Source organism: Chanos chanos, chromosome 13, assembly GCF_902362185.1.
Source record: "Chanos chanos chromosome 13, fChaCha1.1, whole genome shotgun sequence".
NCBI classification, from domain to species: domain Eukaryota; kingdom Metazoa; phylum Chordata; class Actinopteri; order Gonorynchiformes; family Chanidae; genus Chanos; species Chanos chanos.
The window spans coordinates 10,543,993-10,571,967 of NC_044507.1; the positions used below are offsets into that span (position 1 = coordinate 10,543,993).

Genomic DNA, 27,975 nt, shown 5'->3' on the forward strand with positions numbered 1-27,975 from the left:
AAGTTGTCGTTACCGATGCCCCTGGCGTTTAGGATGTTCATTTTGCCTGCATCAAATATGTGAACCGCTTTGCAGGCCTCTCCAAACTTGCAGTTGTCTTGTTAGAAGTGTTGACGGGGGTGAAAGTTACCAGAGGCTGACCTTCGATGCACAAGGCCCATGTTCTACTCTAGCCTGGTTGTAATGTTGGCAAACCGATATTCACGTTTAACAAAACAGTAAATGTGATATGGTGTGATAAGGTAGGCGTACGGCTACAGGCGAATCGGTAGCGAGCGCTGTAAACATCCATGAATGAAAAATGAATCATATCAAACCATATTCCTCCTACGTTTAAGAAAGTTGTATTAATGAATATATGGATTAGTGACCTTGTGTCCAGGTCAGCTGAGGCAAAAGATGAGGATCATTCTGCGGAAGTGACAGAAACTTGTCATTTCAAGTTTCATAAAGGCAAAGCTTGTGTCCCTGTGTCACTGTAACTGGTGTTTGTTCTATCAGAACACCTGCTGTCTAACAGCTGAGAAGTACCCAACTGTAAACAAGACAGTCAAGATTATAGTTTAGTGTTGTTTGTTTCCCAAAAATGACGTTTCCAATGCCATGTATTTGTTTTAAATTCCCCAACACTATAACTGCCTTTTATCATTCACACTACTTTTGGCGCCATCCGCTACGCAACGTCTAAATCCCTTTTCCCAATCCAATTCTTTCTGGGGCGGGATATGTCCTGGCTATGACGTATCAACATTCCCAACCCATCTCATTGTCGACATGGCGCAGGCAAAGAGGGAGCAGGGAGTGTTGAACGGACGAACATTGTGAGATTCTGGGGGAGAAGTGTTGTATTTGTTTAACAAAGAATTGTCCTGTTAGCCATTTATACGCGGATCAAGACAAAGTTTTGGTAAGTTCGGACAGCTGCGCTGTGTGAAAAAAACTGACTGAGCAAACGTGGATTGATAGAAAGACTTTTATGCACATCAGAAGTTGTCGGCAGTGTCATGACAGTCGATTTGTTCTGTACTCAGAGTAATGTTGTTTCAAGTTAGTTTATCGCTGTGATATTATGTGACAGGACGTTTCTTTTACGTAGAATAACATCCGCAGTGCAGTGAACCGCTTACCGTTTTAGTTATCGTCTTTTCGTTCTTTATTTTAAAAAGAGTAACTATTAAGTAATATTTAAGCGAACCTCTTCTGGAGTTGCAAAAGTGTCGGGTCTCTGTGGTTTATCCTTGTTTAAGTCTACTGAATACTGTAGTGTCAGTACTTTTTACGTGGTCTGTGAATTTGAAAAAGTAAAAGTATTGATATTTGAAATTTAAAGGAAGAAGCCATGTTGTTGATTGTATAAGACACTTGGTGGGCTAAGCCGTTAGAAAACAAGTATGTCTGTTCTATTTCTCAACTTTTTGATGGTTGCTGGTCGTTTGCTTGGGTTCAACCGTGATTCACACGTTCCACGTAGCTCACCACGTTCTACAAAGAAGTTCACTATAACTAGCTGAAGGCTACGTTATTGCGAGCCCATTGTGTCTGCGGTACTGTAGAACGTTCCAAAGCGTTGAGTTTACGTCAACGACTAATTGGCGTAATCCTTCACAAATGTATGTTAGTAGCTTCATTTATCTGCGTGAAAATGTGTCCGAAGAAGTGTCTTGTCTTACAAAATTAGCCAGTTTTGCTAACTGTCTCTCCAGCCGAAGGCATTCAGTCATTCTAGACGCCTTTTAGGCGACTGATTGAACTTAGAAACAGCTGTTTTGCACGCTCTCTCCTGCACTTGTCTAGGCCAATTTGACAGGCTCAAACTGCTCAGAATAGATGTCATGATAAGATTTCATTTTAATTTATAGCCACAACACAATGAAATAAGTTATTAATACATACACCATGTAGTGCACCAGGCAAAATGGAATTTTTTCATCACTTTGCAGATCTTTTGAGCTAGAAACATGGTAAATCTTATTGCATAGTTATACCCATACTGTAGGTTTCTATGGATTGTTTGAAATCTACAATGGATATTTATGTTCTGTGAAAGTTTATAAAGTCTACATTTCATGCAATTAGAGCAAATGGTCCCATTAGTTTATGAAGAGTTGCAGAGAAAATGCTATATATTTCAGGCCTGGTCATCACAGGAAATCACTGACTGTCTTGTATGAAACAGTCATATTTGAAACACATCACAAATAAACTGAGTTAACTATGGTGTTGCCGTTCAGTTCGTAAGGGAAGATCTTCCTTTAACCAAAACATCCAAAAATGTTACTTTTAGAAATATCACTGCATCTACATACTGAGCAGTTTATTTCCTTCTAAACTAATATTTCCTGTTTTCCACCAGGAAATTACTATTTTCTAAATTACTGTTTTCCACTGTTTACGATGTATTTTGTGGTACCAGTACATGCAGAGTTAACAAAAGGCAGCATTGTTACATAACACAGCCTTATGTGTTGTTGCTTAAACCCTAATCACAGACAAGCAGTGTTCATATGAATATATTTTCCAAAATTTTCAGTGCGCTTTGTACTCAGAAATGTATCTACATGTTGACTGAAGCTGAGTTTAATGGGTTTTTATTTTTTACACTTAGTTATATATAGATGACAGGGGAAGGCCCCTCTTGGACAGGCATCTCGTCTCTCTTTCATACACTTATGTAGAGTAAAATTAGTCATATTCTTCCCCCCCTCGCTCAAGTTTGGAATAGCTGTTGGTTATTCCAGAGCGGCACCATTTGGGTGGTCATTTGGATGCCTTGAATAAATCGGCTGAATATATCAGTGTATTTGATTGGCTACTCATTTATACAATTCTTGGAACTGACACTTAAAACCTTTCACTCTCTCAGTGTTATTTAGGATTCAACATTCTGTAGCTTTATAATATATTAAGGTTTACCCCGCAGAGCATTACAAACATGATAAATGTATAAGGGCGGTTTTACTAAGCCTCTGTTGCTGATTTTTTTTTTTTTCCCCCTTGACAATTTTTTTTTTAAATATGTGCTCACAAAGCACAAGTAATACTCTCGCCTTAGCTTTGAGTATTAGCTGAGGAACAGTTTTGCTAGGCCAGTGCTGAACTTTGAGTTTTTGTTGTGGAAGAGAGATGAGATGTTCCGGCCTGTTATAAAAACTCTCGGTACAGTGCAGTTTCCTATTAAAACTGGCCCGGGGAACACAAACCCATCTCTTGCAGAAACTGCCAAGATGCCAAAACCAGGCACGTTGTTTACTTATATTCTGTCATGGGCCTCTTGTCTCACTGGACGAATTCTACAAATGTAACTGTCCTGTCGTTGGCTGTGTATCTGAAAGCCTGAAAAAAAAAAAGCAATGGTGCTATGCCTCAAATGCAACATAAATCCTATCTCACAATAACATCAAGCACTGTACCCTCCCGGAGATAATAATTCTGATGCTTCAGTGCCTGAAGAAAGTAAATCCTTGAACCACTCTTCATAAAGACAGTCTCTCTGTTTCACATTAAGTCACATGGGGAGTAACTACTCTTGTTATGGTAAATTTGTACGGTTAGGTTTTTTTCCCTTTCCAAATAAGGAATGAATGAAAAAAGAAATAAATCCATGTCCAACGTGACACGCACGGAGCAGTTTGAAAAAAAAAAAAAAAAATTCTGTACCTGCGGAGACTTGCGTTGCCCACATATTTGGAAGCTACTTCTCAGGACTTGAAGCGAGCTTGCTGACTCGTCATGCTGCCCTGCCATAAATCCTTTTATTTTTCTTCACAGACAAGTGACTTGAGGGCTGGTATTTTCTCTAGCATGTGCCAGGGAGGGGTTTTTTTCTGTCCGTCAGTCAGAACGGTTTAGAGTAGGACATGAGTTTGGATATGCCGTGACCACTGGGGTGTGCATTCACTTTTTATTCTTACTGCCCAAAGGCGCCAGAGCTGATGGATTTCAGAGACCATTAAGAAGCCCCCCCCCCCCCCCCCCCCCCCACTTTTTCTCCTTTCATTGCTTAAAACTGATGTGTGTTGTTATCTTCTGATATTTCTTTAAGGCATGTGCTCTGAGAGAGAGCAACATGAAGAGCAACGGTTTGTATTCATTGTACAAAGACTCCGTTGTCCACTTTGAATTTAAGGCCATTGAAAGTGATGTGGTGTTTATAGCTGTGCCCAGGCATTTTTATTTTAATTTTTATGGACATATGAGACACTTGGATGAACCTGTTTTCTCTTGACATATGGGCTTGGGTGTCACGAAGGCTGCGTCATCAGTGTTTTGCCCTCACTCAGTGATGCTGATGAAAACATGAAATGTTATCACCTGCAACAAGGTTTTTTGGTGGATCTCACGGGAACAATTTAATTCAACTCTAACCAAGATTCGAAATGAAAATAGACATTAGCGTATTAGTAAAAAAAAAAAAAATAGTAAACCGTTTAATGTGGATAAAGAAACAAAACTTTCTGCACTAAATGACAATATTCTGCGTATTATGTTTAACTGACTTTGAAATTGCGACGGTGTGTTTGGTTCTCCTTTATCTCTTTGGATGTAATTTTGTTTCAAAATGCATTGAGCGGTACGATGGAATGCAGAACATTTCTCTGTGCTCTGAGCTGTGATTGTGGAATCTGTGAGCGGTCGAATACTGTGAGGTCCAGTGATGGAACGTAAACCCTAACAAAGACCTTCTGTTATCTGTGTCCGTGCTGGAAGCCATTGTATTTGAGCCGCGAGAGGAAATTCCAGTCATGCAAGAATCTGCATTGCAAAGCAACCTGCACTTAGCTGGAGCGTACATGGACTATTTGTAAACCCATAACACAAGGCTCTCCTGCAGATGACATCAAGAGCGCTGTGTACTTCAGCTGTGCTCTCTGTGCCCCCCCCCCCCCCCCCATATAAACACTACTGAAATACTGAAATTGTTTAGTATAAATGATAAATCTCTGCAGGTGAAAGAGCTCATCTGTATGTTGCATTGCAGTCTAATTTGGACAAGTCATGCACTTTTTTTTCTCAGCTTACAGGATGTGGTAATATCATGTTCCGTGATAAGGCACTTTTGCTACCATTTAAAATTATGGTTATTTTTGGAGTTGTAGACTTATGTTTGGATAGCAACAACATTTTCTAGACTCAGCACAGAGCTTCATAAAAGCATATTCAGTCTGTTCTGAATCATTTTGTTTACTTAATGCTGAGCTTGACTCAGATTGTTTTGTCTCATATTCCAGTCATAGTCAAGTTTTGGACAATTGTACGCAACTGTACAATTTTGACATCTTCACCCATCTTCACGCCTTCATGGATGGCAGTGCACTGAACGTTAGACATTAGCAATAACTTCAAGCGTATCTGCCCTGACCCTGAAGATTTCATGGTCTCTCTCAAACCTCTTTGTGTAGTCTGGAGCAGCTGTCCGTGGGCAGAGACGAGAAGACAAACAAATGTTTTGGCCAGGTTCCATTTTCATCAAAGGACAGAGATGTGCTCCAGCTGAATCTCCCTGTGCTTGTATCGTAGTGACAGTGATTCTGAATTCCTGTTTACACGAGGCAAAAATGAGAAATGCAGAGTTGTCAGTCATGTAAAAATATTCCTGAAATATGATTACGCACAGAAAATCCTGCTGGTTTTGTTTTTAGCTTTGTCGCAGAGGAAGGGTAAAGGTTTCATCCGTCCTTAAGTTTGACGGATCCCGAAGCCAAAAATAGTTCCAAATTCAGACTTTTAGATAGACAGAAGTTACTGGAAGATTGGGGGATTGTGTAAACACTTTTTGTTGATAAACCCAATAATCTGTAAATACAGTATTTGAGGTTTAATTTGAAAGTTCGTCATTTTGTGGCAGCCAGATAGTAATTTTATGGAAGTAGCACTTTTTCTCAGTTTCCAGAAGTTTCCAAGTTCTCTTTTCTCTAGCATGTTCAAGTTAGCAAAAAAAAATAAATAAATATAACCAGTTAAAACACCAAAACTGCTTATTTTCCTGTGCCCTTTCAACAAAATTCCCCATTTAATGTGAATTCAAATTGCAGGGGCATGCTAGAGATGATATAGGAAGCTATGCGTTTTGGTGGAAAGAGAGGTAGCACTTGACGTGATGAATGAGAAGCTTTTATGGATGGCATGGTGGATGTTTGTGGGTGGTTTCTATAAAACAGTAAGGGGGGGGTGTATGTGGAATAAATGCTTTTGTACCGGGTGTCCTCAGGATATGAAACAGCTGGTTAAATAAAAGTCGCCATCAAACAGGGTGACTCAATGTTTTCTCCACCCTAGAGGATCATTTCTGTGACACTAGAGAGCTGTACTAACAGACAACCATGCATAAAGCTCTGTAATATTTTCCTGAAGCCCCCTACTTTGTTGATTAATTTCCATGCATGGTTTTTGAACATGGCAAATAATGAAGCCAAGCAGTCCACAGTAGCACGGTAGTGTGTGGAGCAGAGCATGTACTTTCAGAATGGGTGTGAGTCCATAATTCCTGGAAGGAGACATTAGTTTTATACCCTGGGCAGATGTGAATGAGCTTTTCTGTGGACCTGCGGAAAAGGAAACTTGGTTTTTAGGCAAACCTGCAGATAGAAACCCAGCCCCTTTTCTGTTTCGGTTAGCGTCACGAAAAAAAGCATGATTATGTTAATTATTCGGTTGCCCCCCCCCCCCCCCATCTCCTCCATTCGCGACAAATATTGCATCCTCGTATTGGCCTTTGTGTCTTAGGTTTACGGGTCCCAGCTGAGAAACTCTCAAATTTTGTGGATTGGAAGAAAGAACATACGAGTATAGCTCTTCGGCGTTTTTGTTCTTGGGAGTTAGATTGAGAGAATGACGCCACTGTGTTTTTGGGCCAATTTCCAAAAGTAGCTCACAGTGCGTCCTCCCTAGTCCTAAAACAAAGTGCCCTGTGTCTCAAGTCGCACCAGAAACACAGTGGCAACGATTGGCCTAAACGGCCTGATTATTCTTCAAAATCTGCACCTAATAGCCTGAACTTGATTTCATATCCCAGGGAACAGTGCGAGAGACAGTGAATCTTTCACCCCAAAGACGCGTTATGTAAACCTCCACCAAAACTGCTCTTCTTATAGTCCCGTTGGTTGTGTGTTAACACACCTGACTTTGAGGTTTTGAGTCAAGCAGTGATATTTTTGACTGTCTGTCACTCGTGACTCAAACAGGGCCCTGTATGCTAATGTTTCTACTCAGTACTTTCCACCAAAGCGTTGTGGTTGTTGGAGTTCTGTTTTCTGTTGCTGGATATTTTGTTACATTTTTCCTTCAGTTATGAATATGTCTCAGATCTACAAACACTTCTCAAACAGGCAATTTGCTCTGTGCAGACACATGAGGCATTTGCCTTCTTCCCCCTTAAAAATGCTCTCTGCTTGGTTGGTTGAGCAACTTAAGGAAAAATGACAGGGTTATCGCCAAAGCTGCTCATTATGGTGAATGTGAGTGTATGTGTGTGAGCAGGATAGAATGCCATTCTCATTTGAGTCTGCCAGACAGAAACCCACCCCAAAGTTTAGTACGGATGCTGTGTGTCGCGACGGACGAAAAACGACTGTTCTGTTTCTCACGTTTGTTCATGAAGGCAGAATATTTCAGGTTTGGGTTTTATGTTTGTTGTTGTTTTTTTTAACATTTGCAAACTCTGAAATATTGTCACGTTCATACCAGTAGATGTATATATTTATCCTAAACACCTGCGTGTGTTTGTGACTTCTGACCTCGATGTTGATTTGTGCTCTGAAGCAGAGCCTTGTGTTTAGAGTTGTTAGCTGCCAGGGTTGTGGTTGTTAACACAATGTTTGAGGCTTTATGCATGTTGATTAAATGATGATTCCCAGACCATGCTTGTGCTGTGGTTCTATACACATAACGTTTTCAACGGTTTTCCCATCGCAGGGTTTACTCGACGATACGAAGATGATGTCCGACGCCAGTGACATGTTGGCCGCTGCCTTGGAGCAGATGGATGGTATTATAGCGGGTAGGTGAGAAAGGAAAAGGGCTTGAAGGGAAATAAGGAATATGGTGGGATTATTACCAGCTCTTTAGAACTGTACTTACTGCTTTCAGCTCCAGAAAAAACATCAGTGAGTCCACGTAATGCAAAGGGACAGATTTATGAATATCATTTTACACAAACTTCTCTAGTGACTGGGGTTGTAATGTAGCCATCACAGATCATGTTATGAGATTATTTGAAGTTCAAATAAATGAACGCATTAATTTATTATAACCTTAGCAGTCTCAAGGCCTGCATATTTCATAAGGTCCAAAATACATGGTGTACTAACAGCTAAATCCTCCAAGAGAACTGGAAACGCACTCTTTGGCCTGATTAATTTGTCTGAAGCGTCGAATTAAAGTTGATGTTCTTTGGGAGGTTCAAATTCCCTTGAATGAGTGTTTTCCTTTCTCTGCAAGCTGGGGGATTTTTTTTTTCATCTTCTTTTTTTTGACAGGCTAGCAGTAGAGTTAGGAAAAACCCTACTTAAAGGATATCTGTCCTGACTTATTTCACATAGTATTTGGAGTCTGCCTGCATTAATACAGTACATGAAAGAACAAGTTTATAGAGCAATAGGGCTTTTCAGCACTAGTTAATTGTGGAGCTGACATTTCCAGTAGAAGTAGCCTTTGAGATCACATGATGGCCTGAGGTCTTAGTAACTTCACTCCATTCTGGCCTCATTCAGGCTTCTCACAGCTATAGTCAGGTCCTGAGGAAGCTCCAGTAGAAGGGCACACTTACATGACTGCACATGGTCAGATAATCTTTGCATTTTCCACACTTATTGGTTTGATAATCTCTCTGCATTCCTGCCTGACATGCTAGGCACTTATTTAATTAAAATTGATTCACGTTCGTAAAGTTTTAATGTAATTTTAATGGGAAAGGTCCCTGAAACCTTAAAGTAAATCGTTTAATTTCATTGCATAATGTCATGCAACGGAATGTGTGGTTGTGGCTACTGTCCCTTTTTGATGTCCAAACAAACAAGGCTTGGATTAGCAAAATGCTGTTTTTCTCCCAGACTTCAGAGACAACAGTATCTCCCACTGACCAGAGTTGGTTTCGAATTGTATTTGGAATCCATCCTTCACTTTATTCCACTTCTCTTGGACTCTTAGCACATTCATTTAGTGTTGCGTCACCTCCGTGAATTAGCTCAAATTTAGCAACTCAGGCAATTGTGTATTTATTAAGAAAGTCAGCTGGCTTTTATCTGAGCACAGATGTTCATGTGCACACTGATAAATATATGTCGTTTTAAGGTTGTCATCAGAGAACATCAGTGAAATCACTCATCAAGTTTCACCTTTCTATGTGTCACACTCGCATGTCATTGTTCAGTCACGTTATGATATTGACCTTATCAGTGTATATTCACATAACCCTTTGTAGTTTTCCTGCGTCTCAAACAGACTGCTAGCAAAACCAGACAGCTTTCTTTAATCATCCATAGATTACTCCTCGTAGAACGACGCACGTGTTTTTGTTTGAGCACCTCAGTTTGACACACAGTCAGTATTTGACACTGTACCATTGTGTTTCAGGTTCCAAGGCACTAGACTACTCTAATGGTATCTTTGACTGCCAGTCCCCCACCTCACCCTTTATGGGCAGCCTACGAGCCCTGCACCTGTTGGAGGACCTGCGAGGGGTTATTGAACTCATGGACACAGAGGAGAGAGAAAGCCTGCGTTGCCAGATCCCCGACTCCACCGCAGACAGTCTGGTAGAATGGTTACAGGGGCACCTGGTGCGTTCCCCCGTTCCCACTGCAGTGTCATGTTACTTTTGTTTGTTTCTAGAAATAGTGAAATATAGCGTAGCATTGTTACATTGTCAAGACGCAGTAGGGGTTTTCTATTCAATCTGTTATTTACAGATTTAGCATGAAAATGACATGAAACACGGAAACCGTTTATCCAACAATTTCGGATACTGAGACGTTAATCACCAAGTCAGAAATCAAATGCTATTTGTTATGATTTTTGTGGGGTATTTTTCTTGTTTGTTATTCGTCATCCGCTTGGAGGTACGTATTGTGTGAATTTCAGTCGTATAATGAAAGCGAAACAGAACGATTTTAGCATGACTCGTAAAATCATGTTGATTTCAGTCAGTGTTTTTTCTGCCTGTCTGCATTATGAATTGGTTGGTGCACTGTTTGATGTCTAAAGCTTTACATAAGGTGAATGTAAGAACTGTGTGGTCACAATGGGGAGTTTAGTCATCTACGCCTCATTCATTCAGTTACCTTGTGCCGATGACTTGAAACTGTGATTAATGGAGTAACACGGTGAGAATTATGCTGACAGAGGTTTGTCAAGCATCTCATACTTTTTTGAGTAATTTGTTATAGTTAATGTCATTGAGTGTCATTTCTGCATGATGAACAGTTTTGCCCTTAGGGTTTCTTTTATTGTACAGAACCACCATCACTGTTTGGTGACAAAGCTTGAGCTTGATTAATATTACTATCTAAGAGCAGCTACTATGCCAGACAGCAAGTATAAGAATTGACTTGGTCTTTTGAGTTTTCTCTCTTATTGTTCTTTTTTTTTTCTTTTTTTTTCTTTTTTAGCTGTGAGGTAAAGTTGAGAAGTCTTGGGTTGCATTTATCTAAAAGAAATCTGATGCCTATATGTTTGTCATGTAGAGGTTTGGAGTATTTAAGAAACTGTGTTGGCTTACTTTGCTGACATAGGAATGGGAAGTTTGCCCAGGCAATGCCAAAGTCAGCATGTAATACCATAACTCACTGTGTTTACTCTGAGATTTGTATTGGTCTATTCACCATTTAAGGTCTTGTTGGCAGAACAAAGAGTAAACTTTTGCCAGCTACACGGATTACAGCATCTTGTAGCTTTATAGTGCTAGAGTGATCTCTTACAAGCTCCTGGGTCATGAACTCTGGTTCGTAACAGAAGTGAAAGCTAATATTTGTGCATAAAGCCAACTTTGTAATTGATAATTGTTTTGGGTATTGTTTGTTTCGCTGATTTTATTTTGGCCATCTGTATGCAGACTTTCAATGTTGAACAGAAAAAAAAATTACACAGTCTTCAATTTTGCATTGGTCATTTTTAACTTGATATTTCTGTAATTTTGCTTTAGTCTAATGGACACATTTCCATGAGCGGTGATGTATACCAGGACAGACTTAATCGTCTAGAAAGTGACAAGGAGTCACTCGTGCTTCAGGTAATGGAAAAAAAATTAGACTTCTGCGTTTACCTTGGTTTTAATGTGTGTTTCCGGAGTGATTGATATTTGAGTCAATATTGATGCTGTTATCAGGTGAGTGTGTTGACAGACCAGGTGGAAGCTCAAGGAGAAAAGATAAGGGACCTAGACTTGTGCCTTGATGAACACAGGGAGAAACTGAACGCCACAGAGGAAATGCTACAGCAGGTCAGTGAGCTGAGGACAGTGCTAATCAAACTGAACTGTGCATTAAGAGCTGGTATATTTGTGCTATTATAAAATTATGGTCAGGATTGTATTTTTTTTCCTTTGTCCCTTACTCAAGAAGTTCTGTAAACTAATCAAAATAATTTAGTGAAATAAATCACGGAAATGAAACGAAGCCAACATACCAGCATGTGTTAAGGCTCTGTAGAACTAGCCACACACAGCCATCTCAGGACTATTAGACACATTCTACAGACTGCTAACTACAGATGTTTCTCAAATTGTCAACCATTAATTCTTACAATCATGTGTCGTACCATTGTGCCTATATACTGTATCAGATGTGTGTTTTAAAAACCAATTACGTCACTATTATCACATAGTCTTTTATCATTACATCATCTTACATGAAACTGACTTATATGAACTGCTTAGCATGGAAAGTTCCTCTTTCATATTGTTGCTGTTTGACTTCTTAGGAACTTCTATGCAGAACAGCTTTGGAGACTCAGAAACTAGAGCTTATGGGTGAGATCTCCAACCTGAAGTTGAAGCTGACAGCTATGGAGAAGGAGAGATTAGATTTTGATGAAAGGTTCAGGGATGGTGAGGTAAGAGAAGCATACGCATATACAGAAGTCTTTCTCTGATAGAAAATTTAATTACATGGGAGGATTAAATATGCCCTTGTTTGGTCTTTGCTTGAAATGTCCTTTGCTGCTTCACTATGTAGCTCACTATTCCAACATCAATGTTTATTTGTCAAATGTCTAACTGTCGTTTTTTTTTTAACTCCATATGTATTCAAAATTGAGATAAAAAAATATATCTGGTTGTCGCTTGTTTACAAAGAGACCTGAGGCGGAACAACTTTATCAACAAAGCACTCTGGGTAACAGTTGGATGGTTACCAATCACATAATGTTTTTGTTGCGGTACGGAGGTCTTTCCGGTCCATTGGAAAACCAGGCTCTTATTTGTGTTGCGTGTCAGCTGGTCTGTGGACAAAAAGAAGGAGAGCAAAGACAAGCCCTGCCAGAAGCCATTTCCTCTTTGTAGTTGTTTTGGGTGGCTTTTCGGCTCTTTGGAAAGTAGTCATTAGTGAGGAAGTCCCGGTCCCTCTGTGGATGTTCAGGCCCTGTGAGCTGGAGTCCAATGCAGAGTTTCCTCAGAGTGTGGGTGTTGAGCTTATGTTTAGAGAAGGGCTTTGTACCATTGCTGTGGAGAGCCACATCTGGAGATTTAATGGGTCGCAAATGATTTTTGGGTTGAGAACGAATGGACGATTCGTGTTCTCTGTAAGATCGCTATCGACGCAATGAACGAACTGCCAGACAGGCTGGATCTGTTAACAATGTTAAATGAGTCACTGATAATGCTAAAACAACACCAACAAAAAAAAAAATAATGAAATAAACACTGAGCGTAGGTTTGTACGGTTTAACATCAGGAAGTGCTGTTATGGCTTGGGTCTTTTTGGATTGAGTCCGATCCAGAAGCACAGAAAAGCAGATGGGTGACTTGGAGGTCAAACAGACAAGCCTTTAAAAACTGTTCTCTTGAGCCAGTACATGATCAGCACCTGTGTGTACTCACCCCCCAGCCCCACCCCCACCTCAGCACCTGTGTGTGCCCACTTCTTCCCCCTGAACATGGACTCACGAGCATTCTCAAACCACTTTTCTCCTGCTCGGTCTCAAGTGTTCAATGCACAAAGCCTTGGTGAGCACATTAGAATGGTTTTTGATATATGTTCCCCTCACTTGGTTGGTTCATTATGAAGAATGTTTTTGTCTTAGTCTCACTTCTTTATGCTGTTTAGCTGTTTCTATCGGTGCTGCCAATTCTTCATTACTTAAGACTGCGCTAAAAGATAAAAGTTGACAAGGCTATTTCCTTCGTTTCCTCGCAGCTATGATTTAACGGCCCACCAAAGCTGCACAGGATTCCCTGCAGGCTTTATTTTTGCATGTGAAGTCTGGAACTTTCCGGAAACAAACACTTTAGTATCATGAATTTGTTGTCGTCGACGCTAACCATTCACATGAACATGCAGATTTTTTTTGTCTTGAAGTTCACAGTTTGCAGCCGTTCTTTGAGGACGTCTGGATTTGAATAGAGAAGAATTCACTGGAGAGTAAAATCTTTATGGCTGCGGGCTGCTCAGTAGTTTATTGAATCATAAATCTGATGTTGAATGCCGGACACTCTGACAGAAAGCTTGTCCCTAAAAGACCTAACTGTTGACAGAAATCCGTTGGCTTGTTTCACTCTTGTTTTTCCCCCTCTAAGGCCTGTTTCCAAGGATTAAAGTGTCCTGCTGTTGCTAGTCAAATCAATTCAAACCCAGTAGCCTATTCAAACCCTCAAGCTATTTTTCATGCCCAGAAGTAAACATAAAAGGGTCCTAATAATTACTAACATTTGGGCACCCATAGAGATGATCCAGTGTTGGCGAGCACCTCTAAAGCCTCCTGAACTTGTGACTAAATTCTGTCTTTTCTTCCTAGGGTTTGATTATGGAGATAAATGACCTCAGGTATAGGGTAGCAGAGATGGAGAATGAACGTTTGCAGTATGAGAAGAAGCTGAAGTCCACAAAGGTGAGTTTGAGGAACATCTACCCACAGTTCTTTGTTCAGGGTTACTGTCATCGCTTAATCATGTGAGAAGAATTTTTGGCACTTCATCCAGAATAAGCTTCCCAGACGGTACTTCCTTCCATTGTAGCACTCATTTACTTTCTATAAAATCTTTAAGTATCTAATTTCCTTTCATTTCCTCTTGAGGTGTCCTCCCTCTCTCTTTATCTCTTGCTCTCTCTCTCTCTCTCTCTCTCTCATATTTCCTCTATCTTTTTTCTCTCTTTCTCTCCTCGGCTAACGTCTGGGACCGCTAGTCGCTAATGGCTAAGCTCTCTAGCCTGAAAATCAAAATGGGCCAGATGCAGTATGAGAAACAGAGGAAAGAACACAAAATCCAAGCACTCAAGGTCGGACCAATATCAGGCTTTCTGCTTGTGACAGATGTGAATTTAAAGGGGGTGGTTGTGGTGGTTTGTTGTGATTTTCTTTTTTTTTTTTCCCCTTGTCCTTCTCCGTACCTTTTTTTAAATTAGCAAATAATTGCATTTTTTAAATCCCTTAATCTTTGATGCAGCAATTTAAACTTTACAAAGTGTTATAAAAAGTAGTACCTTGTGCTGCCAATCTTCTTCATAACATTCTGCTTTAGTATATGCTACAGAACTAACAACCATTGCACCAGTTTTGCATATACAGTAAATCTCATCACATTTAAAAAAAAAAAAATTGTGGTATGAAATATTTTGCCTTTCAGAAGGCTTTAACTTGAAGCTGGTAAATGAGGCCAATATTAAAACTGAAGTTAGATGGGGATTTTTTTCCCTAAGGGAAGGCCAAATCTTTTGTCATGTTGTATAAGATGTATATTAATCACCACCCTCTCTGAGCAAGATCCTGGTGGTACCAGTTTAAACTCCCAGCACATTAACTTAACCACAGGTATGTTTCATTTAAGGCCCCGCAGCCTTTCCAGGGGTGTTTGCGCTGACGGAGTAAATTGTACGTAGCTAAATATTGCTCCTACTTGCCTAAGCTAAATGGACTCTGTAATCAAGTATATTTTATAAATGCACCAAATTCACATATTTCATTTTTTCTTTTTTAACCATAGATGGGACCGCTTAGAAGCACTTTCTTAAAATTCAGAGTAATATAGTTACAGCTAAATCCTCGCTAGACAGTTTGATAATGTCTCAACTCTTTTTCTTTCTTTTTTTTTCTTTCTTTCTGTAAGTGTGTCTTTACTGAGCTCATTCTTTTGTTCCATGACCCTTTTATCCTGAATCCCTACTCTTCCAGAACTCTCCTTCACCTCTAAATATTTACTGTCGCTTTTATTTTTTTGGTTATGGTATGCACGGATGAGTGATTTTCTTTTGCGGTGTTTGTTTGCTTGAACCAAATGCTGCTTTTACCCCGTGCCCGTGGGCCTGTTGAATTACACTTTGAAGTTTCTGTATTTTCATATTTTTAATACTTGATGCATGATGTACATTGTAGAAAAAAAAAAAGACAACCCTCCTTATTTTTCATGCTCTATTTATCAGATAAAGTCTGAAAATAAAAAAATCATTAGGGAATGACTCTGTAGTGGTTCTAAGACTAAATGTTAAAACACGAGGCAGTAAATGTACGTGGTGTGCTTGTTATGTTTTGATCTTCTTTTAGAAGTTATAATAAAACCAGGCGTTTTTCGTGTGTCTCTGTGTGTGTGTGCGTGTGTGTGGTTAAGGAGGAACTGGTGACGTTGAGAAGACAGTTGGAGGGTAGAGATGGAGAGATTAAGAGACTGCAGGACGAGACTGGATGCAGAGCTCCAACTCCTGCTGGTTCAGACAGCACAGAAAGAGGTGAGACATGCAGTCCCTCCCTGTTACTCAAATACCCACAATTACTCACAGCTCTGACCTGACCCCACATGCCCCACAAATGAACGCCTAGCAGCTTCTCTCGGGTCAGTTACACAGTTTACCAGCTTTCATCGTGAAAAACTGATCTATAATTTAATGGATTTTGCGTCCATTGCGCTGTCAGATAACAATGTTTTATGTTACTTGTGTCTGATATCATGAAGCAGTAGATATGTTGTACATTGAGTTGTAGTAACACAAACCATTTTATTTTACAACTCTGTCTTAAACAGTTTTCCATACAGAGGAAACTTATAAAAAGAGGCTGAAAGAGAAACGTAAGGGGGGTTTTGTATCTTCCTTTATGTACTTATTTATGCTGTACATCTCTATACTGTGTTTGTCTTGCTCAGTTCTCTACTGCCTTCATAGTTTGCATGTTTGGGCATGCACTGCTCTGAACTTAATTTCCCTCTGAGACTAAGTCAGAACTGTGTCACCGTCTCACAAAAAAAACTCCCACACACAGACTTTGAAATTCATTAGCACTTTTAGGACTAAAAGTCAACAGATGCCAGAGATTACCACAGGAAGCGTCATATCAATTCTTGACTCCAAGAACATGAAAATATGTCACAAAAGATCGGGCAGACAAAAAAGATCGGAAATGTGGAAATTTGAACTGGCCATTTGAAAAAAAAATAATATTATCACCTAATAATACATTGGAGATTTAAAAAAAAAAAAAGAGTGTTTTGGCCTTTTAAATGTCCAACTGAGGAGAGTTCCTGGTAGCCTATCAGCTTGTCAGTTAGCCTGTCATCATCATCATCATCATCATCATCAGCATCACCATCCACTTCTGCTGCTGCTCTCCATTGTGCAGTTTCTTTCTGTCCTCTTCATCAGTAACACCTCGTTTGCCCCAGAGCTGTTCTCAACACCTCTCTCTCGTCACATCCTTCCATCGCCTCTCCTCCCTCATCTCACTCCGTCACCGACAGTGTTGTGACCTTTAACCACATGTTATCACGGCCAGACTGAGTGGCCCTCCAGACTGGCAGTGTGCCCACTGTGTTATGGCTGCGTGTACACTTTCACCGTACATAAGGACGACCTCTCTGTGTCTCTACTTGTATGCATTTCTCTCGTTCCATCACCCTCAATACCGCAGTTGTGTTTTACCCAATTTTTTTTTGTTTTTTGTGACTTGTAAGAGGCATCAACTTCCAGATGTCAGAAGTGAGTCCACACACACATTTACTGAGCCAAGTCACATTTGCTGTGCTCCACAGTTGACTTAAGTTGTTCATGCTTTATAGATATGGAGGTGCAAAGAATGAAGAAAGCGGTGGAGTCCCTCATGGCAGCCAATGAGGAGAAGGTAAAAGCAACAGATTTTATTTAATGCCTTTGTTTTTTTTTTTCCTTCTTTAATGTTTTTTTGTTTGTTTGTTTGTTTGTTTTTCCACCGTCCTTCCATCATATTGATATCTCTTGGCTGTTTACAGGACCGTAAGATAGAAGAACTGAAGCAGTCACTGATGCGTTACAAGAAAGTTCAAGATATGGTGATGTCAGTGCAGGGGAAAAAAGGTGAGCCTTCACTAGGTTAAGTCTATCTTTTAGAGACCTTACGGAGACTGCTGACCGGTGGACCAGTGTAATGTGAATTGTTACCCGTCTTATCCACTCGGAAGGGAATTCAGTCGATAGTCAAAAGCAGTATATGTTACGTCGAAGTGCTTAGCAGAAGCTGTCATTTGGTTACTGTAATGTGTGGTTGGCCTTAATTAAAGCTTAAAAACACTCGTCTTCTGTCTTTCTTTTCAGACAAATCGAAAGATGGAGAGAGTGACGAGAGTCACAGTGACAGCTCCCTCTCTGTGTCAACTGCTATCTCGGTTTCCATGGAGACGGAGAAGTCTGCCCCGGCCAGCGCTGAGGCAGTAGCCAAAGGGATTTTCGAGGAGGTATGGCCTCAAACGTGAGACACACTGAGGTTAAGATGATGTTTGACAAAGTCCAGCAGAGGACGTGAGCCTTTGCTTACGAGAAATCCCGGCATTCCTAAATGTAATAGAAATTTTCCCAATGGCGTTTCCACAGCTACTCCTTTTCAAGCAGCCTTTGTTGAAGAACTCACTATTGTCAATGCAGCCTCCTGCATAAACCTCTGTTCTGTTTGGTTTTAGGGTGTTCCCATTTTCTTTTGTTTACTGAATTTAGTTTAGAGGTTTGTTCATGCCCTTTTTGAGCACTTGATTGATTAACAATCCTCTTATGTGGCTTTAGTCCTATTGGTCTGTTTTTAACTAAGATCTCAGTTAAGAACCATTAGATGTCATTACACATCTGACTCCCAGTGACAAACTATCACTATGGACGATGTAAAATCACAGGGTTGATGGCTTGGGGTAGTGTATTTGTCCTCTGTCATCATTAAGAAGAGAGATTCCCCCTAGAGGAATCTTTAATATCATCTGCCACCAGAGATGTATTTTAGGACACTGTTATGGTGACTGATCTGAGGTTTTGACCTTATAATACTAATGATATCACATGTACTCCCACTGTTCTCCTCACTTGTTTCATACACAGACTACAGCATCTGTCAGTACACCCCAAGAGCCCTCCCTCACAACCTCCATCGCAACCAAGGCAGAGACTGACATAGACCAGGACCAATCACAGCCTCAGAGGTAAGCCTTCCTGGCATCTTATTGGACATGTCTCAAGGATTCCATCCCCTTTTATTCCTGTGCTCACAAAACGATTTAATGTGCAATGCTCTTCACTGATCGGTCACTGACTCTTCACAAAAGAATAAGTGAGCTGTCATTTTGATTGACAGACTAAAAAAAGCATGATAAGAAATAGCTGTAAAATGAGTTGCGTCAAAGCCTTAAACTCTGTTTATTGATTTTTAAATCAGACCCTCACTAGATAATCCAGCAAAATTGAACAGTTTCTGAAGACCTGTGATTAAAGCCTTGTTATAATCCAGGCTTGTCCTTCCTGTGTAGTTCTATTAGATTCCCAACCCTTCTCCCTTTGTCCCCTACAGTGATGTAGGGTCACAGGAGCCATCCCAAACACAGGAGAACCCTATAAGTAGCAGTCCCGAGTGAGTATGTGCGTGTGTGTGTGTGTGTGTGTGTGTGTGTTTGAGTGCGAGTGACTGTAGTGTCCTAAGTCCCTCTGTTTCCAGTTGCATATCAGATATCTGATATCTGATATCAGTTAGATATCTGAGAAGATATCTATGTCATAACAAAGATATGACACAACCTTTTGGCCCATGGACTTCTGTTGTCATGAGTGATGGTGTTGGTAAATACTGAAGTGTTTTGTTTTTATTTTTACTTTTTTTTTTCCTCTGCAGAACTCCAGACATCTCCACGTCGGGCAGCCAGAGCAACCTGCAGGGCAGCACTAGTGAAAAGGTGAGCTTTTATAACCTTTATGTATGAAAGTTTATGTTTGAACTTAAATCTATTCCCATGGGTTTTTTTTTATTTTGATTGAAGCAGCTCTGGGTTCTGTGAAAATATCATGGGCCTTTGAGAAAAGATATGAAGGTTATCTCAGCATTGTAATGAAATCTCCCGACTTGTTTTATTGTTCAGAGACCCTTATCGCTGGAGCAGAGACCAGCAGAAGTGAGTCACAACACTTATCTCAGTTTGGTTTTCACGCCCTTGTCATTTTTATCCCTTCCCTTTTGATTCTCAGTTGTCTTCAGATGCTGGAGACGTTTATCGTTTCATGAAAAGTCGATATCTCCTTTAATTTCACTGCCGCTCCTTTTCTGATAGGAACTATGTGTGTCAGTATACATGGCTGAAAATATCATTTTGAAATGTTTTTTTTTTCTGTATAACTCATCTGCGTGAATCTTTCTGGTTCCTGTTCTTTTTAGAGCAAGGCCTTTGACGAGATCAATAAAATCACGACTTTGCCACCAAAATCGCCCACCGCACCTCGAGTTGCAGAGGACGACAGCTTTGGCACGAAGAAAGCCAGATCGTCTTTCGGGCGAGGCTTCTTTAAGATTAAAGGGGGCAAGAGGACGGCCAGCGCCCCAAATCTGGGTAAGACGTCGCCGTCTGGTCATCAGAGTGTTAAGTCTCAGCTTGGGTTTATGATCAGAAAGTCTTTGACTGATGGAACAAACTTTTACAGGGGTCTCTTACAGGGTTTTAAATTTGCCTCTGGGATAACGAAGCGCCTAAATTTTCCTCAATCTTTGCTAAATGTCTGAAATTCCTGATTCTCTGTGTCGGCTTAAAACCAACACACGTGGACGTCCTTGTGTGCGTTCTTATCGATGTTGTGTCTACGCAGCGTGTACATGTGCTGTCTTAGCAACGTGCACTGGTGTTTGTATCCAACCCACGGCCCTTGATTTTAATGTTTGTGTTTGTGAGTGTTTGATTTCTGTTAACCTCTGCCCTCTCTGTTCTCTTCGTGCCGTCTGGTTGTGTGTGGTGTGAAGATCGCAGCCGCAGCGCGAGTGCTCCCATGCTAGGTACAGTACAGACCCTGGTCAGCAGAGAAGGGTCTGCCGCACGGCCCCTCCAAAAAAAAAAAAAAAAAAATAAAGCAACAACTGGATCTCCTCCCCCCCCCCCCACTCCACTCCACTCCCCCTTTCTCCCCAATTAAAACCCTCTCAAGTCAGTCTCTGAAAACTCCAACATCACCTCTGTCCCCTTTTCAAACGCTCTCAATCCGCTCAAACAGCTAGCGTTCTCTGAACGGGCTCCTCCTTGTTTGTCGAACGTGCTGCCATTGTTTGACAGCTCATTCACGCTTCTCCTTAAGCATGCAGTTGGCATTTAGAGAAAAACTATTGCGTGCCAACAGCAGATTTACAGTCAAGAAGAATGTCTTTTTTTTTTTTTTTTTTTTTTTTTTTGAGTAATGTTTGAATTACCTTCAGATGATGAGACCGTAAGGCTCTGAAGCTTATTTTACGCGTGGGTTTTCATCTGCTAAGGGTTCAAAAGTAGGGTTAGCGTTTATGTTTTGTTTTTAAACGCTGAACGCAAATTGCCTGGTTCACTAACTACTTTACTGTGGGTAACTGTTGGTGGGCTTATGTCATTCAAAACCACCAATGGGGTCCATGTTTGGTTAGAGTACGGGCAGCGCACCAATCACAGGGCATGTTAGTAGCCGTACGCTGTACGTTAAACTGTCCAAACGGTACGATTTATCAGGACCCAGTGTTGGCATTACATCTGTAAAATATGACATGTTGAAAATGTTAAGACATTCCATTCGTGCCATGGGACTTGTGGGAATCCATCATGTTGCAGAATATGGATATCCTGTGCCTCCTAATCACATGTTATTGTCCGACCACAGCATCCATGCTTTCATACAGTCTCATTGCCCTTCAGCCACTAGCGCCCATAGACCGTCACAGAGACCTACCCTTAAGGGTTACTGAAGAGTTCAAGACCACTCTTTTGGTTCCCCAAAAAGTTAGTCTTTTTTAGAATTGCAGTGGTTGGGGAAATACCTTTTAATGATACTGGGATGAGAATTTGTGTGTCTCGGGATGTATTTGCGTGCGTGCGTTCACATCTCGCATGAGTGCATGTCTTTTTCAAATCTCCCCCTAAAACTCCACCCTCCATTTAAACAGTATCCAGTTGTTCTTTAGCGCTGGCCAGATGTCATCTGCGGTGACGCCTTCTGATGCTGATTATTGCAGTCTGGGGAAAACGCTGTCATCTCCAAGCTCTTTTCCTCCTTTCAACTTCTTTTTCACATTTTTCTTAGTCTGCATTCTGTCTAGATCTTCTTCTCGCTGTTTTTGTTTTTTTTTTTTCCCCTCCCCTCTGAAAATTCCAAGCTTGTGCGCAAATGTTGGATACCCTTAATACTGCTGATGCCCTGTGGTAATGCGGTATTGTGGGTAATGTAGTTTTTTTTGTGTGTGTGCGCATTCTGTAAAGCCGAGACAGAGCGCGATGGCACAGAGCATCTGGACCTGGCCGGAATACCACAGAGGTCACCGAACAGTGACAGCACCCACACTCTCCCCACCTCCCCAGACGGAAAGAAGAAGTCTAAAGGAATCAAAGCGCTTTTTGGGAGGTAGGCGCTCCCCTTCTTTTTAGCAGACACCTCTGCTTTATTTCCCTTTGGAATTGATTTATGTTGTACGGATTAAGTACATGGAAAAATAGTTACCTGTAAACAGTAAATTCCAAAAGCCAAAGAGGCAGAGTTTTTTTTTTTGTTTTTGTTTTTTTTCTTCCCCCCTCTTTGAGCAGTCAAGTATCCTATTAAACACAACTCGGAACTTGTATAACAGAGTTCTGGGAGAAATGAAAGCAGAATGGAGTGCAATGGGTGGCCCAGCTCCTCATCAGTCATTACATATTCATATATTGTCTGGTTTTTCCTTGGTTTATTTCCATCATGCATGTTTTGGAAAGAAGAGCAAAGGTCTGGATGATCCCTGACATTTGCTCATTACTGTTGAGAGTGTTTGCTGTATTACTGACTGCTGTGCATTCACTGTTACTTTTCTTTAAATAGCATTTTAGATGTGTTTTGCAGTAAAGTAAGTAAGTGTGTGTGTGTGTGTGTGTGTGTGTGTGTGCGTGTGTACACCGTATTTTAAAACAATATGCTGGGGTGTCTGTTTTTGCTTTGAAGGCTCAGGAGGAGTCAGTCAACCTCATTCAACCTGGACGACAACCTATCAGAGGGAGAGTTCAAGCGGGGTGGAGTAAGAGCTACAGCTGGGCCAAGGCTGGGCTGGTCACGTGACCTCCAGAACACGAACAGGTCAGCAGAGAGAGAGAGAGAGAGAGGGAATGAACCTCTGGCCAAGCTCTATGTAAACAAATCATTGTGTGATTTCTTTGAAGAATGTTTCTGTGCAGTGCTGCTCCCTGGTGGCAGGACTGTTCAAATTCAGGCTGCTTTGTTTGTCAACAAAGGTTTCCCTTTGTGTCTCACTATAAGTCACTGCTGGTCAAGGCATCATGACCTTAATTTATAGTGACACAACAGCCCTGTTTTGACTTTTAAACAAATATCCATTTCATCTGAATAAGGCCGGAGGCCCTCTTAATACAAAAAATACCCTCTGTTGATTTTTTTTTTTTTTTTTCCTGTTTCCCTCAGTGACCTGGATGCTCCATTTGCACGCTGGTCCAGGGAACAGGTCTGTGACTGGCTGCAGGACCAGGGCCTGGGGCTGTATCTGGGCCAGGCCCGGCAGTGGATCTCTTCCGGTCAGACTCTCCTACAGGCCTCCCAGCAGGATCTGGAAAGGGTGAGTTCACACACATGCTTGGAAATTATGCCCCAGTAAATGCTTAAACTGCTACTTCTAATGATAACAATATAACATACTCTCACCATGGTATAGTGTAGTAATAACATACAGAGATGTAATCAACTTGCAAAGCACTTCTCCAGTAATTGCTCAATCTGCTTTTTTAAAGAAGTAAACATGAAAAAAAAATAAAGACAAATCTACTAACTCTTCTAACTAACAACAGCTAAAGTATCACTGCGTTTACAGTTATGAATGTCTTTATATAGGATCTCATCTATGTCTCTTGAATAGACAAGTAGTTTAACGTTGACCTCCACCTGTATGTAGTGCCAGCTGACTCTCTTGCTGTGTTTGAAATATCCACTTGCCCACTCACTCACTTTATAGTGTTTGCTACATAGAACACTCACTGAGGGATAAGGGCAGACAGCTGTTGATACGTTTCGGACACTATTTGGATGTTGCACTGCTACATAATTATGCACCGGATATGCGTAATTATTATCTCTGTCTCATAAACAAATGCTCATAAACAAGAGCTGCATCCGATTGGTCCGTAAAAGACTTGCCTGCTTTCACGAGACAGGCCACAATGCATGATGGTCCAAAGTCGATCGATGTGGGGTACAGCTTCTGTACACTACATTTTGCTGTGCCTCGCAGCAGTGCACTATATAGTGTCATAAATTTACATTTTAGATTTCGAACAGCACTACATAATGGCTGATTCACTATACGGTGCACTATGCAGTGGGTGCGCGGACATTTGGAACACAGCCTCTGCGTTCATAGGAAAGAGTGTTTGTCATGACTGGTGATGGTGTTTGTCTGTCACACAGGAGCTGGGGATCAAACACCCACTCCACAGAAAGAAGCTGCAGCTTGCCTTACAAGCCCAGGGCTCGGAGGAGGATGACAACAAAGGGAAACTGGACTATAACTGGGTGACAAGTGAGCAACTTCCTCTTCCTCAGCCCGCATCCATTTTAAACTTTCTGTCTTTGTCACTGTGGTATATGATACTTTTTTTTTTGGTTTGAAACTCCATATCTCTGAGTTCCTCTTAATTCAAATAGGACGTATGAATCACAGAATGAAGGGGTGTTGCACTCTTGTTTGCTTGATTGTTAGTGTGACTGCCTATATGAGAGAGTCTGAGCTCTTTCTCTTGTTAGTCTCCGTCACTCAGTTTTTTTTCTCTCTCTCTGTCTCTGTCAGGATGGCTTGATGACATCGGCCTGCCACAGTATAAGACTCAGTTTGATGAGGGCAGAGTTGATGGGAGAATGCTGCATTACATGACTGTGGTGAGTGTGGAATCATCTGGAATTATCCAGTTCATATCGATCCAGTGGTCATCACAAGGTCACATGTAGGAAAATTAATTTTTCTTTTTTTCTTTTTTTTTTTTTTTGTTCAGCTTACTATATCTGATCAAGACCAGTACTTTTATAATATTTAATTTTCTTTCTCGCATTCTGTACAATGGTACATGTCCTTTAGGCATCATCCTTAGTCCTTAGTATTACATGTCCTTAGTATTACTACATACACATCTTGCCTCGGCCCTCAGGACACTTAAAGCATGCCTTTACTTAAAGATTGCTGAAATTTTCCTGTGTGAAGGGCCAGTATTTCAGAGAGTCAAACGTGTGTTTAAAGAAATGTATTAATCACGCTCCTCGTCTTCCTCAGGATGACCTGCTGTCTCTGAAAGTGGGCAGTGTGCTTCATCACCTGAGCATTAAGAGGGCCATCCAGGTGCTCCGGCTCAACAACTACGAGCCCAACTGTCTCCGCCGCAGGCCCTCAGACGAGGTGAGGCCAGCGCGGTCACGGAGATTGTCCGATTTAGCTTTGGTTTGCAGGGTTCTTTCTTTTAATTTCACAAAAGAGGGAAAATGGTAAATGCGGTGAAAAGGGGGAACAGATTTAAAAACTAATTTAAAGAACCGGACCTCCGGACTAATATGCCTAAGAGACTTATTATTGTCAGGTGACCAAAGGGTCTGTTAACAGTGCGCTTACATTAATGTATTCATTCGTATGATGTTTGTTAAAATGTGCATGTTTAGGTTTCCCAAATGAACTCGATCTCATGCTGTTTCTCTGTAGAATAACATTACTCCAGCTGAGATCTCCCAGTGGACCAACCACAGGGTGATGGAGTGGCTGAGATCAGTGGACCTGGCTGAATACGCACCCAACCTGAGGGGCAGCGGAGTGCACGGCGGACTGATGGTGAGAAAGGGCAGACGCAGAGAGACGGCCTGACACACAGAGAGAGAGGAGAGAGAAAACCAGAGAGAGGCCAAGAGTCTAGCCATTTACTCTGAGAATGTTTGAAATCATGCACTTTTTGACACAACAGGCAGATGGTAGTGTAGCTAGATGTTTGTACGGCTTTGTATTGCTTGCAGTGCGTCAGACTTGGAGATACATGGCGTGAATGTGTCCAACATGTTTATATCGTGTCGCTGTGTGACTGAGTCATACGTGTTTGTGTTCCTCAGGTTTTGGAGCCTCGCTTTAACGTGGAGACCATGGCTCTTCTGCTGAATATTCCTCCCAATAAGACGCTGCTTCGCAGACACCTGGCCACCCACTTCAACCTGCTGGTGGGACCAGAAGCTCAGCAGCTGAAACAGGAGTGTCTGGAGAACCCTGACTACACCCTGCTGACAGCCACCGCCAAGGTTAAGGTAGGCGAACTGGATCGACTTCACGCTGCCTTGTGGGCTAAGAGCATCCTTTTCTTAAGTAAAACAGCCAAAATGCCGATTGCTCTTTCAGTAAAGAATGAATTGAAAATCTGAGCTGATTTAACTTTGTTCGGCCCATGGATCTGTGTGGTCCTCTCAGCCGAGGAAGCTGACGTTCGGAACGTTTGGGAGGCGGAAGAGACAGGAAGATAACGAGGAGTACGTCTGCCCCATGGACCTGGAGATGCCTAAAGGTCGCGGTTTTCCGAAGAGCTTCAGAGGCATGGAACTGCACATCTATGACGATGACTTGGACAGACTAGAGCAGGTACTCAAACCCCACCAGACCGGCCAACCTCAACATCATCATACACGCCATGCCAGATCAAAGCGTTTTCTCTCCTGTTTTAATATTGATTCTGCAGCGTTAAAAAACATTCGTTCATTGCTGTTATTGTACAGAAGGTGGCAGCATTGTTCCTTTGGTAGCGATCAGTGCCGCTCTCTTAATGTGAAGAAAGTCGACCGGCCTTGAGTTTGATAGTTCATTTCTGTTCACAGATGGAAGATTCAGAGGGAACCGTGAGACAGATTGGCGCTTTCTCAGAGGGAATCAACAACTTGACGGTAAATAGCACGTTAGTCAGATGGTTGGCGGGGGTTCATTTTGATTTCCCTGTAGTATTGGCCGTGTGACTAGTATGGTGTGGAGATGATGAGGTTATGTTCGTTCTGTCGGCCCTCAGAGCATGCTGAAAGACGACGAGCTATTTAAAGAGATTTCCACGTCGTCCCCCAACGCCAGCGTGACCGATGAGGACTCCAACGTGTGAAGGCTGTCCCAGGCACCCAGCCCCCACCCCCTCTACTGCTGCTGTGATCGGAACTGACTGTGCCAACCCTGTGCCAACTTGCACACCTTTCCCTCTAGCAAAACCAAGCCCATTCATCGATATGCCACTATATTCAGTAACCACCCTAGTCAGAATCGGTTCATATCGGTATTATCTTCACAGGAGACCTCACTGTATTAACGAACCGCACCAGGCGTACTCCCTTTCCACATTTATTTCTCACTCAGAGAATCTAGCGATGACTCCAGTTGTAGAGTTGAGGGGTTTTAATATCAGTAGTTTGTCCTGCATCCCATTTCAGTTGTTTGGATGCGGTGAAGTTAAAAAAAAAAACATTTAAAAAAAAAATGTATGTAGTGAAATCTGAAGAAACTGAATAGCGGTCCTACTGTAAGTGTGCTTGCCAGCTGGTCACTGGTGACGTATAAATGCTTTATTTTGAATCGGCCTTATTATTCAATGATCCCTTTAAAGTCATTTTTATCCCTGTAACAACAGAACAGCACAATGACACTTTTCATCGGATGCAAGCGTAGATTTATCGAAGATAATTAGTTCTCGTAGTTTAGTAGTGTTAAACACCACAGGTTGTGGTATGGAGTAAATGATCAAAACGCTTGTGGAAATATAGGTGCTTGTAAAGATTGCTGTTGGAATGCCAAAAGTTGTATGTTTGTGAGCGTTTAAGTTTAAACGGTCACGGTTCTAACCCTTATCAGACAGCAGACATTGGGTTTCATTGGTTTCTCATGGTAACACATTTGAATCCCCCCCCCCCCATAGAGCCTTGACACTGCACATTGTATGCACACCCTCGCATGCATTTGCACGCAAACTCATATTTAACACAGTGATATTATGACATGATACATTCATTGCCTTTGTGTACAGAAGTGTTGTTGCATGATATTTAAACTTTTTTTTTTTTTTTTCCGAGAAATATCATGCCCCCATTAACAGAAATCTCATTGTACGTGATTTAATCGTCACACTTAAAACCAAGCAATAAGCAACGTTATTTGTGAACTGTCGTTACTGTCATACTTTTTTTTTGACACGTTTCTCAGATTAAAAAAAAAACAACAATATTTTAACATTTCAACCTTTCCAAGTGCTGGTATTCTGCAAGCCCTATGTGTAGCAGAGACAAATGTTTGTACCGTGTACTGTCCTCTTTTATCCATTTTTAAAAAGTCAATAAAGTCATATAAAGAACTGTGTCATTCTTTATCAGTTTGGTG

At 41.3% G+C, this 27,975-nt stretch overlaps 1 protein-coding gene across 3 annotated transcripts; it reads left to right on the forward strand.

The window, feature by feature from the left end:
• Positions 1-791: 791 nt before the first annotated feature.
• On the forward strand, positions 792-27,943 carry ppfibp1b (PPFIA binding protein 1b). 3 transcript variants are annotated; one of them, XM_030789825.1, is made up of 29 exons: positions 792-907; positions 7,912-7,996; positions 9,571-9,776; positions 11,138-11,224; positions 11,321-11,434; positions 11,914-12,045; positions 13,945-14,037; positions 14,334-14,426; positions 15,752-15,869; positions 16,163-16,207; positions 17,192-17,253; positions 17,381-17,465; positions 17,703-17,842; positions 18,471-18,571; positions 18,937-18,996; positions 19,255-19,315; positions 19,499-19,531; positions 19,792-19,963; positions 21,839-21,980; positions 22,548-22,679; positions 23,022-23,172; positions 24,018-24,129; positions 24,397-24,485; positions 24,874-24,996; positions 25,294-25,419; positions 25,692-25,880; positions 26,041-26,208; positions 26,442-26,507; positions 26,627-27,943. In XM_030789825.1, the coding sequence occupies exons 2-29, from the start codon at positions 7,933-7,935 to the stop codon at positions 26,711-26,713; spliced, it is 3,051 nt and encodes a 1,016-aa protein (XP_030645685.1). In that variant the 5' UTR covers positions 792-907; positions 7,912-7,932; the 3' UTR covers positions 26,714-27,943. The 3 variants fall into 3 exon arrangements, with proteins under 3 accessions (XP_030645685.1, XP_030645686.1, XP_030645687.1); XM_030789826.1 differs by lacking the exon at positions 14,334-14,426 and adding an exon at positions 20,368-20,400 and having other exon boundaries at positions 16,175-16,207; XM_030789827.1 differs by lacking the exon at positions 16,163-16,207.
• Positions 27,944-27,975: the final 32 nt, after the last annotated feature.